General features: G+C 36.4%; 1 protein-coding gene across 3 annotated transcripts in view; it reads left to right on the top strand.

The window, feature by feature from the left end:
• LOC107391510 (tyrosine-protein phosphatase non-receptor type 7) overlaps positions 1–13,946 on the top strand; it is a 31,263-nt gene that overhangs the window by 9,181 nt on the left and 8,136 nt on the right. For all 3 annotated transcript variants that reach the window (XM_054746281.2, XM_054746282.2, XM_054746280.2), the window contains exons 2-5: positions 81–246; positions 1,184–1,364; positions 2,302–2,386; positions 7,965–8,044. In XM_054746281.2, coding sequence (XP_054602256.2) covers positions 137–246; positions 1,184–1,364; positions 2,302–2,386; positions 7,965–8,044 — 456 coding nt within the window. In that variant the 5' untranslated portion in view covers positions 81–136. The remainder of the gene's footprint in view (positions 1–80; positions 247–1,183; positions 1,365–2,301; positions 2,387–7,964; positions 8,045–13,946) is intronic.

Below are 13,946 nucleotides of genomic sequence, written 5' to 3'. Positions count from 1 at the left end.
TTCTGGTCGGATTTAGAATCGGTCCTGTTGTTATGGAAACCAGGTCTGTCCAATTCAATAATCACCTCTTTCTTCTGCAGCATGATGCTGAGGTGAGCAGCTGAGACCGGACACACCTTTGCACAATCAGACGGTCATGATGAGCTGGTCGTTAGGTAGCTCCGCCCCCATTCCTGCTGAGAAGCCAGTAACACCTCCCCCTTTGACCACGCCTCCTCGTAAATCATCGATCCGCCTCCAGGAGAGGTGGGTCTAATTTATCAACATTTAGATTAACAAAATGTTCGTTACCATGTCTCAGGCTGATCAAAGAGATCTGATTCAGTTTTATTACATAAAACATAAAATCGTAACATATTCATGTAGAAAGACCTTTTATAACACCTCTCAAGATAAAAATCACTAGGTGCTTCTTCTCACAAGCAAAAACATAATAAAACATAAAAAAGATTTCAATAAATGATTAAAATTATGTTTAAACTTAGAAATAATTGTTAAATTATGATCAAAAATGTAAGGAAAGAGGGAAATCAGTGGATCCCGGGAAAGGCGGAGTAAGGAGAGGGAGGTGATGGAGTCCCACCAAAGCCTGAACAGGTGAGTTTAAAGGAGACCACTGAGTCCACTGATCTCAGGCTCAGGGGGAGAGAGGTCCAGAGTCTGGGGGCCACAGCAGCAGATGATCTGTCACCTTTGGTCTTTAGCCTGGTGCTGCACAACCAGTAGGCTTTGGTCACTGGACCTCAGGGACCTGCTGGGGGTGTAGGGACTAAGAAGATCACCAATGTAAGATGGTGCTTGTCCATGTGAGGCCCTATAGACCAGAACCAGGATCTTGAAATGAACCCTGAAGTTGACTGGCAGCCAGTGAAGCTGGAGGAGAAGCGGGGTGATGTGGGTGTGTTTGGAGGACTTGGTCAGAAGCCGAGCACAGGCGTTCTGAACCACCTGTAGACGGTTCAGGGAGGTTCTGCTCAGACACGTGAAAAGAGAGTTACAGATCAGATTATTACTGGATTAAAGTAAAATTGATTAAATTACACCTCATTTAATGAATTGATCCATTTCTGTTACCTGGAATCGAATTAAAGTTAATTTTGTTCCTTCTGATTTTAGAATAAATATTGCAAATTAAAATTAAAGTGTCTCATAAAACTTGTTTTCTTTTTAATGTTTTTTGTAGGCGGGGATCCAACCTGTCGCTCTTGCTGGATGTGAGCACTTTGGGGGCGGAGACTGTTTGCTCTGTCTCCACCCCTAAGGAGGTGTGGCTGCAGCTGCTCCACACCTCCTCCCGCCCTCTTGCACATGCTCAGTTACAGGAAGCTGCTTCAGACACCACCACCCTGAACGCGGAGTATCAGGTACTCCTGATTTCTGTCTGCTGCCACATCTCGTTGTTCCTGGATCTTCTTCATGTTCTAGGGCTGCTGTTTCAGCGGGTAGAAGTTTGTTGGAGGAGTGTGTGGTGGGCGGATGACAACAGCATTACGAGTCTTGCTCATTAATATTCATGATATGCAAACATCCCTCCTCTGATTGGTTAACAGCAACACAACTCTGACTGTTCTTCTTTGACTGTTAAAAAAGCGACCGTGATGAGTTATTTCCACAAACAGCACAAGCCTGAACGTGTTCCACCACCTTCTGGAGTTTCTTACGGTTAGCTTCTACAAGCCGAGATGCACTCGGCTCTCCCTTTCCTACAACAGGTTCCAAAGGTGGGCGGGGCCCTGAATACAAATTTTCCCTGTGATGTAGTAGAGTCCGGCTTTCTCTGAGACAGTTGCTTTCTCACCTGTTGCTTTCTGAGCTGATGCAGGAGATGTGGGTGGAGAACCTTTTCATGCACAGCAGCCACGTGAAACTCGGAGAAATTCCTCTTATTTGCTTGTTTTTGGAAGATTTTGTTTTGCGTTGATCTGATGAAAGTCTCTAACTAGAATCTAGAAGTTTACAAAAGCTGTTGTTATAAATCAATTAATTAATATTCTACGTAAATATGACCGTATGAACCTCAGTCGTTACTGTGCAGAAATAAACACACAGACATACACACACACACACACACACGCACACACACACACACACGCACGCACACACACACACACACACACACACACACACACACACACGCACACACACACACACACACACACACACACACACACACACACACACACACACACACACACACGCACGCACGCACGCACACACACACACACACACACACACACACGCACACACACACACACACACACCCCTCGAGTCTGACCTGCTGCTGGTTTCTCACTCGCACAGAAAATCCCTCCTAACTTTGTGGACGCTGCGGACCTGGATGTCCCAGGTCACATGATGAAAGACAGATACAAAACCATCCTTCCCAGTAAGAACCGCACCGTCTCTCTGTTGTTGTTATTATGCTTTTGTTGTTGTTATTGTTGTTTTAATTGATGTTGTTGTTGTAGAATATGTTGTTTTTGTTAATGCTGTTGTAGTTGATTGAGGTTTTTTATGTTGTTAGTATTGTGTTTTTTGTTTTTATTGTTGTTGATGATGATTTGATTGATGTTGTTGTTGTAGATGATGTTGTTTTTGTTAATGCTGTTGTTGATTGAGGTTATTTATGTTGTTGTTATTGTTGTTGATGATGATTTGATTGATGTTGTTGTTTTTATTGATGTTGTTGTTGTAAATGATGTTGGTTTTGTTAATGCTGTTGTAGTTGATTGAGGTTTTTTATGTTGTTAGTATTGTGTTTTTTTGTTGTTATTGTTGTTGATGATGATTTGATTGATGTTGTTGATGTTAATGCTGTTGTTGTTGATTGAGGTTTTTTATGTTGTTGTTATTGTTGTTGATGATGATTTGATTGATGTTGTTGTTTTTATTGATGTTGTTGTTGTAAATGATGTTGGTTTTGTTAATGCTGTTGTTGTTGATTGAGGTTTTTTATGTTGTTGTTATTGTGTTTTTGTTGTTGTTGTTGTTGTTGATGATTTGATTGATGTTGTTTTTATTGATGTTGTTGTAGATGATGTTGTTTTTGTTAGTGCTGTTGTTCTTGATGAAGGTTTTTTATGTTGTTATTCTGTTTTTGTTGTTGTTATTGTTGCTTATGATGATTTGATTGATGTTGTTGTTTTTATTGATGTTGTTGTAGATGATGTTGTTTTTGTTAGTGCTGTTGTTCTTGATGAAGGTTATTTATGTTGTTGTTTTTGTGTTTTTGTTGTTGTTATTGTTGTTGATGATGATTTGATTGATGTTGTTTTTATTGATGTTGTTGTTGTAAATGATGTTGGTTTTGTTAATGCTGTTGTAGTTGATTGAGGTTTTTTATGTTGTTAGTATTGTGTTTTTTTGTTGTTATTGTTGTTGATGATGATTTGATTGATGTTGTTGTTGTTAATGCTGTTGTTGTTGATTGAGGTTTTTTATGTTGTTGTTATTGTTGTTGATGATGATTTGATTGATGTTGTTGTTTTTATTGATGTTGTTGTTGTAGATGATGTTGGTTTTGTTAATGCTGTTGTTGTTGATTGAGGTTTTTTATGTTGTTGTTATTGTGTTTTTGTTGTTGTTGTTGTTGTTGATGATGATTTGATTGATGTTGTTTTTATTGATGTTGTTGTAGATGATGTTGTTTTTGTTACTGCTGTTGTTCTTGATGAAGGTTTTTTATGTTGTTATTCTGTTTTTGTTGTTGTTATTGTTGCTTATGATGATTTGATTGATGTTGTTGTTTTTATTGATGTTGTTGTAGATGATGTTGTTTTTGTTAGTGCTGTTGTTCTTGATGAAGGTTATTTATGTTGTTGTTTTTGTGTTTTTGTTGTTGTTATTGTTGTTGATGATGATTTGATTGATGTTGTTGTTGTAGATGATGTTGTTTTTGTTAATGCTGTTGTTGTTGATTGAGGTTTTTTATGGTGTTAGTATTGTGTTTTTGTTGTTGTTATTGTTGTTGATGATGATTTGATTGATGTTGTTGTTTTTATTGATGTTGTTGTTGTAAATTATGTTGTTTTTGTTAATGCTGTTGTTGTTGATTGAGGTTTTTTATGGCGTTAGTATTGTGTTTTTGTTGTTGTTTTTGTTGTTGATGATGATTTGATTGATGTTGTTTTTATTGATGTTGTAGATGATGTTGTTTTTGTTAATGCTGTTGTTGTTGATTGAGGTTTTTTATGGTGTTAGTATTGTGTTTTTGTTGTTGTTTTTGTTGTTGATGATGATTTGATTGATGTTGTTTGTATTGATGTTGTAGATGATGTTGTTTTTGTTAATGCTGTTGTTGATTGAGGTTTTTTATGTTGTTACTGTGTTTTTGTTGTTGTTATTGTTGTTGATGATGATTTGATTGATGTTGTTGTTTTTATTGATGTTAATGTAGATTATGTTTTTTTGTTAGTGCTGTTGTTCTTGATGAAGGTTTTTATGTTGTTATTGTGTTTTTGTTGTTGTTATTGTTGCTTATGATGATTTGATTGATGTTGTTGTTTCTATTGATGTTGTTGTAGATCATGTTGTTTTTGTTAATGCTGTTGTTGTTGATGAAGGTTTTTTATGTTGTTGTTATTGTTGTTGATAATGATTTGATTGATGTTGTTGTTTTTATTGATGTTGTTGTAGATTATGTTGTTTTTGTTAGTGTTGTTTTTCTTGATGAAGGTTTTTATGTTGTTATTGTGTTGTTTTTGATGTTATTGTTGCTTATGATGATTTGATTGATGTTGTTGTTTTTATTGATGTTGTTGTTGTTGTAGATCATGTTGTTTTTGTTAATGCTGCTGTTGTTGATTGAGGTATTTTATGTTGTTGTTATTGTGTTTTTGTTGTTGTTATTGTTGTTTTTATTGATGTTGTTGTTGTAGATCATGTTGTTTTTGTTAATGCTGTTGTTGTTGATGAAGGTTTTTTATGTTGTTGTTATTATGTTTTTGTTGTTGTTATTGTTGTTGATGATGATTTGATTGATGTTGTTGTTTTTATTGATGTTGTTGTTGTAAATTATGTTGTTTTTGTTAATGCTGTTGTTGTTGATTGAGGTTTTTTATGGTGTTAGTATTGTGTTTTTGTTGTTTTTGTTGTTGATGATGATTTGATTGATGTTGTTTTTATTGATGTTGTAGATGATGTTGTTTTTGTTAATGCTGTTGTTGTTGATTGAGGTTTTTTATGGTGTTGGTATTGTGTTTTTGTTGTTGTTTTTGTTGTTGATGATGATTTGATTGATGTTGTTTTTATTGATGTTGTAGATGATGTTGTTTTTGTTAATGCTGTTGTTGTTGATTGAGGTTTTTTATGTTGTTACTGTGTTTTTGCTGTTGTTATTGTTGTTGATGATGATTTGATTGATGTTGTTGTTTTTATTGATGTTAATGTAGATTATGTTTTTTTTGTTAGTGCTGTTGTTCTTGATGAAGGTTTTTATGTTGTTATTGTGTTTTTGTTGTTGTTATTGTTGCTTATGATGATTTGATTGATGTTGTTGTTTCTATTGATGTTGTTGTAGATCATGTTGTTTTTGTTAATGCTGTTGTTGTTGATGAAGGTTTTTTATGTTGTTGTTATTGTTGTTGATGATGATTTGATTGATGTTGTTGTTTTTATTTATGTTGTTGTAGATTATGTTGTTTTTGTTAGTGTTGTTTTTCTTGATGAAGGTTTTTATGTTGTTATTGTGTTGTTGTTGATGTTATTGTTGCTTATGATGATTTGATTGATGTTGTTGTTTTTATTCATGTTGTTGTTGTTGTAGATCATGTTGTTTTTGTTAATGCTGCTGTTGTTGATTGAGGTATTTTATGTTGTTGTTATTGTGTTTTTGTTGTTGTTATTGTTGTTTTTATTGATGTTGTTGTTGTAGATCATGTTGTTTTTGTTAATGCTGTTGTTGTTGATGAAGGTTTTTTATGTTGTTGTTATTATGTTTTTGTTGTTGTTATTGTTGTTGATGATGATTTGATTGATGTTGTTGTTTTTATTGATGTTGTTGTTGTAAATTATGTTGTTTTTGTTAATGCTGTTGTTGTTGATTGAGGTTTTTTATTGTGTTAGTATTGTGTTTTTGTTGTTGTTTTTGTTGTTGATGATGATTTGATTGATGTTGTTTTTATTGATGTTGTAGATGATGTTGTTTTTGTTAATGCTGTTGTTGTTGATTGAGGTTTTTTATGGTGTTAGTATTGTGTTTTTGTTGTTGTTTTTGTTGTTGATGATGATTTGATTGATGTTGTTTTTATTGATGTTGTAGATGATGTTGTTTTTGTTAATGCTGTTGTTGTTGATTGAGGTTTTTTATGTTGTTACTGTGTTTTTGTTGTTGTTATTGTTGTTGATGATGATTTGATTGATGTTGTTGTTTTTATTGATGTTAATGTAGATTATGTTTTTTTGTTAGTGCTGTTGTTCTTGATGAAGGTTTTTATGTTGTTATTGTGTTTTTGTTGTTGTTATTGTTGCTTATGATGATTTGATTGATGTTGTTGTTTCTATTGATGTTGTTGTAGATCATGTTGTTTTTGTTAATGCTGTTGTTGTTGATGAAGGTTTTTTATGTTGTTGTTATTGTTGTTGATGATTATTTGATTGATGTTGTTGTTTTTATTGATGTTGTTGTAGATTATGTTGTTTTTGTTAGTGTTGTTTTTCTTGATGAAGGTTTTTATGTTGTTATTGTGTTTTTGTCTATGTTATTGTTGCTTATGATGATTTGATTGATGTTGTTGTTTTTATTGATGTTGTTGTTGTTGTAGATCATGTTGTTTTTGTTAATGCTGCTGTTGTTGATTGAGGTATTTTATGTTGTTGTTATTGTTGTTTTTATTGATGTTGTTGTTGTAGATCATGTTGTTTTTGTTAATGCTGTTGTTGTTGATGAAGGTTTTTTATGTTGTTGTTATTATGTTTTTGTTGTTGTTATTGTTGTTGATGATGATTTGATTGATGTTGTTGTTTTTATTGATGTTGTTGTTGTAAATTATGTTGTTTTTGTTAATGCTGTTGTTGTTGATTGAGGTTTTTTATGGTGTTAGTATTGTGTTTTTGTTGTTGTTTTTGTTGTTGATGATGATTTGATTGATGTTGTTTTTATTGATGTTGTAGATGATGTTGTTTTTGTTAATGCTGTTGTTGTTGATTGAGGTTTTTTATGTTGTTACTGTGTTTTTGTTGTTGTTATTGTTGTTGATGATGATTTGATTGATGTTGTTGTTTTTATTGATGTTAATGTAGATTATGTTTTTTTTGTTAGTGCTGTTGTTCTTGATGAAGGTTTTTATGTTGTTATTGTGTTTTTGTTGTTGTTATTGTTGCTTATGATGATTTGATTGATGTTGTTGTTTCTATTGATGTTGTTGTAGATCATGTTGTTTTTGTTAATGCTGTTGTTGTTGATGAAGGTTTTTTATGTTGTTGTTATTGTTGTTGATGATGATTTGATTGATGTTGTTGTTTTTATTGATGTTGTTGTAGATTATGTTGTTTTTGTTAGTGTTGTTTTTCTTGATGAAGGTTTTTATGTTGTTATTGTGTTTTTGTTGATGTTATTGTTGCTTATGATGATTTGATTGATGTTGTTGTTTTTATTGATGTTGTTGTTGTAGATCATGTTGTTTTTGTTAATGCTGCTGTTGTTGATTGAGGTATTTTATGTTGTTGTTATTGTGTTTTTGTTGTTGTTATTGTTGTTTTTATTGATGTTGTTGTTGTAGATCATGTTGTTTTTGTTAATGCTGTTGTTGTTGATGAAGGTTTTTTATGTTGTTGTTATTATGTTTTTGTTGTTGTTATTGTTGTTGATGATGATTTGATTTATGTTGTTGTTTTTGTTAATGCTGTTGTTGTTGATAAAGTTTTTTTTGTTGTTATTGTGTTTTTGTTGTTGTTGATGATTTGATTGCTGTTGTTGTTTTTGTTGAAACTGTTGTTGTGGTTGGTGGTTGTGGTTTGTTGTTTAGACCCTGAGAGCCGGGTCATCCTGAAGAACCCTGAGGAAGAACTGGGACAGAGCGGCTACATCAACGCCAACTACATCAGGGTCAGACTCTAAGAACTTCCTTTATTGTGAAACAAAACCAGATAAAGGTTAAGCAGGAATTCATGTCTATTCTAACTGTGGTGGAAAACATCTCTAAGAATGAAACTAAAACCCTGTACTTGTGTTTCATTTTTGATTCAGTTGAAACGGAAAAAAAAAAATCCCATTTTAAGTTTTTGTTTGTTACTTTTAGCCCAGGAAAACAGTAACAGGCCTGGTTTTGGAGAACTGAGATTAGGTAAGGTGATTTATTATAACTATATATGAGTAACCTGGACTGAGTCACCTGAAGTTTAAGCTGTTTAATGGTGACTGGACCCAAATTAAACGGGAGTTCCAGATCCGAGCACTAGTCCCTGTGGCACTCCGTCTGAAATAAAATGTGCTTTTTCTGTTACTGATTCCAACCCAGCAGGCTGAGTTCAGACGGGATGAGCTGAAGGACTCAGAGGCTCGGTGTTAAAGATTAAGAAAACAAAATAACAGAGGTTTATCTCATTTATGTAGAAATTAGAAAACTAATAAAATTTATGTAAATAGATTTTTGGTTTTGCAAACTCAAATTCAAAATTAGCAGGGAATGAACTAAATAAATGCGTGTCTAGTCGTGCTGCAAACACGTGTCGTCAATAGTTTTGTACTTTAGTGCATTTTAGTAAAAAAATTTATTTTCTGCCTAAAACTGTCAGTGTTGTGCCGTTGTCAGGTGAAAACTCTGCACTGCATTTGAATTTAAATTTGTGGTACCCTAGATCGTTAGCTGGTACCATATGATATCACAATATTGTTGTGAGCCTGTGTGTGTGTATTTGTTAGCGGCTCCGCCCTCTCGGTCTGCTAGGCAACAGCATTTGTTGCATTTTTCAAACAGGAAGTGGGAGTGGAGTAATACTCTGGTAGGGGGTGACTTGCTCTTTAAATCAGTCAAACAACCAAAGTAGCATGCTTTCATTTTTAGTTCTCAGTTTTCAGGTGTGTGTGTGTGTGTGTGTGTGTGTGTGTGTGTGGGTGTGTGTGTGTGCGTGCGTGCGTGCTTGTGTGTGTGTGTGTGTGAGTGTGTTTGTGTGTGTGTGTGTGTGTGTGTGTGTGTGTGTGTGTGTGTGTGTGTGTGTGTGTGTGTGTGTGTGATCTCAATAGACAGAAACTGAGGTAAGAACCGTCGGTTTATCAACGCTAGAATCTGACATTCAAGAAAACCACAGGAAGTGCAGGAGGAAGGGTCTTGTTCCTGACTCAAACCCTCCGCTGCTGTCACCCACGCAACCCTCCCACTTCAGCTCTGTGTGTGTGTGTGTGTGTGTGTGTGTGTGTGTGTGTGTGTGTGTGTGTGTGTGTGTGTGTGTGTGTGTGTGTGTGTGTGTGTGTGTGTGTGTGTGTGTGCAAGTGTGAAGCTCACACCTGCTCAAGTCAGCTCACCTGTCTGGCCGCTTGGATGCTCTGTGGCCTGACTTCATGAACAGAATCTTTTGGATCCGTCACTTCCTGTGTAATCGGTTCAGGATGTGGACAGCAGGGGGTGATGTGACAACGTTGTGGGTTTTGATGCAATGACACAAAAACAGGTGATGATGTGATGCTGGTGGTTGTTGGAGACTCAGGGTCAATATTCAGACCTTCAGGGAAGGTCAGAATGACAATGAGCCATCCAGATGTTTTGTCCCGTCTCATGCAGATGTTTAATCCCGTCTAATGCAGATGTTTAATCCCGTCTCATGCAGATGTTTAATCCCGTCTAACGCAGATGTTTAATCCCGTCTAATGCAGATGTTTAATCCCGTCTAGTGCAGATGTTTAATCCCGTCTAATGCAGATGTTTAATCCCGTCTAATGCAGATGTTTAATCCCGTCTAATGCAGATGTTTAATCCCGTCTAATGCAGATGTTTAATCCCGTCTAGTGCAGATGTTTAATCCCGTCTAGTGCAGATGTTTAATCCCGTCTAGTGCAGATGTTTAATCCCGTCTAGTGCAGATGTTTAATCCCGTCTAGTGCAGATGTTTAATCCCGTCTAGTGCAGATGTTTAACCCCGTCTAGTGCAGATGTTTAACCCCGTCTAGTGCAGATGTTTAATCTTGTCTAGTGCAGATGTTTAATCCCGTCTAGTCCAGATGTTTAATCCTGTCTAGTGCAGATGTTTAATCCCGTCTAATGCAGATGTTTAATCCTGTCTAGTGCAGATGTTTAATCCCGTCTAATGCAGATGTTTAATCCCGTCTAATGCAGATGTTTAATCCCGTCTAGTGCAGATGTTTAATCCCGTCTAGTGCAGATGTTTAATCCCGTCTAGTGCAGATGTTTAATCCCGTCTAATGCAGATGTTTAATCCCGTCTAGTGCAGATGTTTAATTCCGTCTAATGCAGATGTTTGATCCCGTCTAGTGCAGATGTTTAATCCCGTCTAATGCAGATGTTTAATCCCGTCTAGTGCAGATGTTTAATCCCGTCAAATGCAGATGTTTAATCCCGTCTAGTGCAGATGTTTACTCCCGTCTAATGGAGATGTTTAATCCCGTCTAGTGCAGATGTTTAATCCCGTCTAGGGCAGATGTTTAATCCCGTCTAATGCAGATGTTTAATCCCGTCTAGTGCAGATGTTTAATCCCGTCTAATGCAGATGTTTGATCCAGTCTAGTGCATATGTTTAATCCCGTCTAATGCAGATGTTTGATCCCGTCTAATGCAGATGTTTAATCCCGTCTAATGCAGATGTTTAATCCCGTCTAATGCAGATGTTTAATCCCGTCTAATGCAGATGTTTAATCCCGTCTAGTGCAGATGTTTAATCCCGTCTAATGCAGATGTTTAATCCCGTCTAGTGCAGATGTTTAATCCCGTCTAATGCAGATGTTTAATCCCGTCTAATGCAGATGTTTAATCCCGTCTAGTGCAGATGTTTAATCCCGTCTAGTGCAGATGTTTAATCCCGTCTAATACAGATGTTTAATCTTGTCTAGTGCAGATGTTTAATCCCGTCTAGTGCAGATGTTTTATCCTGTCTAGTGCAGATGTTTAATCCCGTCTAATGCAGATGTTTAATCCTGTCTAGTGCAGATGTTTAATCCCGTCTAATGCAGATGTTTAATCCCGTCTAATGCAGATGTTTAATCCCGTCTAGTGCAGATGTTTAATCCTTTCTAGTGCAGATGTTTAATCCTGTCTAATGCAGATGTTTAATCCCATCTAGTGCAGATGTTTAATCCGTCTAATGCAGATGTTTAATCCCGTCTAATGCAGATGTTTAATCCCGTCTAGTGCAGATGTTTAATCCCGTATAATGCAGATGTTTAATCCCGTCTAATGCAGATGTTTAATCCCGTCTAATGCGGATGTTTAATCCCGTCTAATGCAGATGTTTAATCCCGTCTAGTGCAGATGTTTAATCCCATCTAATGCAGATGTTTAATCCCGTCTAGTGCAGATGTTTAATCCCGTCTAATGCTGATGTTTAATCCTGTCTAGTGCAGATGTTTAATCCCGTCTAGTGCAGATGTTTAATCCTGTCTAGTGCAGATGTTTAATCCCGTCTAATGCAGATGTTTAATCCTGTCTAGTGCAGATGTTTAATCCCGTCTAATGCAGATGTTTAATCCCATCTAATGCAGATGTTTAATCCCGTCTAGTGCAGATGTTTAATCCCGTCTAGTGCAGATGTTTAATCCCGTCTAGTGCAGATGTTTAATCCCGTCTAATGCAATGTTTAATCCCGTCTAGTGCAGATGTTTAATCCCGTCTAGTGCAGATGTTTAATTCCGTCTAATGCAGATGTTTAATCCCGTCTAGTGCAGATGTTTAATCCCGTCTAATGCAGATGTTTAATCCCGTCTAGTGCAGATGTTTAATCCGGTCTAATGCAGATGTTTAATCCCAGCTAGTGCAGAAGTTTAATCCCGTCTAATGCAGATGTTTAATCCCGTCTAGTGCAGATGTTTAATCCCGTCTAGGGCAGATGTTTAATCCCGTCTAATGCAGATGTTTAATCCCGTCTAGTGCAGATGTTTAATCCCGTCTAATGCAGATGTTTAATCCCGTCTAGTGCAGATGTTTAATCCCGTCTAATGCAGATGTTTAATCCCGTCTAATGCAGATGTTTAATCCCGTCTAATGCAGATGTTTAATCCCGTCTAATGCAGATGTTTAATCCCGTCTAATGCAGATGTTTAATCCCATCTAATGCAGATGTTTAATCCCGTCTAATGCAGATGTTTAATCCCGTCTAGTGCAGATGTTTAATCCCGTCTAATGCAGACGTTTAATCCCGTCTAGTGCAGATGTTTAATCCCGTCTAATGCAGATGTTTAATCCTGTCTAGTACAGATGTTTAATCCCGTCTAATGCAGATGTTTAATCCCGTCTAATGCAGATGTTTAATCCCGTCTAGTGCAGATGTTTAATCCCGTCTAGTGCAGATGTTTAATCCCGTCTAATGCAGATGTTTAATCCCGTCTAGTGCAGATGTTTAATCCCGTCTAGTGCAGATGTTTAATCTTGTCTAGTGCAGATGTTTAATCCTGTCTAGTGCAGATGTTTAATCCTGTCTAGTGCAGATGTTTAATCCCGTCTAATGCAGATGTTTAATCCTGTCTAGTGCAGATGTTTAATCCCGTCTAATGCAGATGTTTAATCCCGTCTAATGCAGATGTTTAATCCCGTCTAGTGCAGATGTTTAATCCTTTCTAGTGCAGATGTTTAATCCTGTCTAATGCAGATGTTTAATCCCATCTAGTGCAGATGTTTAATCCGTCTAATGCAGATGTTTAATCCCATCTAATGCAGATGTTTAATCCCATCTAGTGCAGATGTTTAATCCCATATAATGCAGATGTTTAATCCCGTCTAATGCAGATGTTTAATCCCGTCTAATGCAGATGTTTAATCCCGTCTAATGCCGATGTTTAATCCCGTCTAGTGCAGATGTTTAATCCCATCTAATGCAGATGTTTAATCCCGTCTAGTGCAGATGTTTAATCCCGTTTAATGCAGATGTTTAATCCTGTCTAGTGCAGATGTTTAATCCCGTCTAATGCAGATGTTTAATCCTGTCTAGTGCAGATGTTTAATCCCGTCTAATGCAGATGCTTAATCCTGTCTAGTGCAGATGTTTAATCCCATCTAATGCAGATGTTTAATCCTGTCTAATGCAGATGTTTAATCCCGTCTAATGCAGATGTTTAATCCTGTCTAGTGCAGATGTTTAATCCCATCTAATGCAGATGTTTAATCCCGTCTAGTGCAGATGTTTAATCTTGTCTAGTGCAGATGTTTAATCCTGTCTAGTGCAGATGTTTAATCCTGTCTAGTGCAGATGTTTAATCCCGTCTAATGCAGATGTTTAATCCTGTCTAGTGCAGATGTTTAATCCCGTCTAATGCAGATGTTTAATCCTGTCTAGTGCAGATGTTTAATCCCGTCTAATGCAGATGTTTAATCCCATATAATGCAGATGTTTAATCCCGTCTAGTGCAGATGTTTAATCCCGTCTAGTGCAGATGTTTAATCCCGTCTAGTGCAGATGTTTAATCCCGTCTAATGCAGATGTTTAATCCCGTCTAGTGCAGATGTTTAATCCCGTCTAGTGCAGATGTTTAATTCCGTCTAATGCAGATGTTTAATCCCGTCTAGTGCAGATCTTTAATCCCGTCTAATGCAGATGTTTAATCCCGTCTAGTGCAGATGTGTAATCCGGTCTAATGCAGATGTTTAATCCCGTCTAGTGCAGATGTTTAATCCCGTCTAATGCAGATGTTTAACTCCGTCTAGTGCAGATGTTTAATCCCGTCTAGTGCAGATGTTTAATCCCGTCTAATGCAGATGTTTAATCCCGTCTAATGCAGATGTTTAATCCCGTCTAATGCAGATGTTTAATCCCGTCTAATGCAGATGTTTAATCCCATCTAATGCAGA

This window comes from Nothobranchius furzeri, chromosome 15 (assembly GCF_043380555.1).
Source record: "Nothobranchius furzeri strain GRZ-AD chromosome 15, NfurGRZ-RIMD1, whole genome shotgun sequence".
NCBI classification, from domain to species: domain Eukaryota; kingdom Metazoa; phylum Chordata; class Actinopteri; order Cyprinodontiformes; family Nothobranchiidae; genus Nothobranchius; species Nothobranchius furzeri.
The sequence above is the reverse complement of the archived record's forward strand: the minus strand, read 5'-3'. Positions and strand labels throughout refer to the sequence as shown.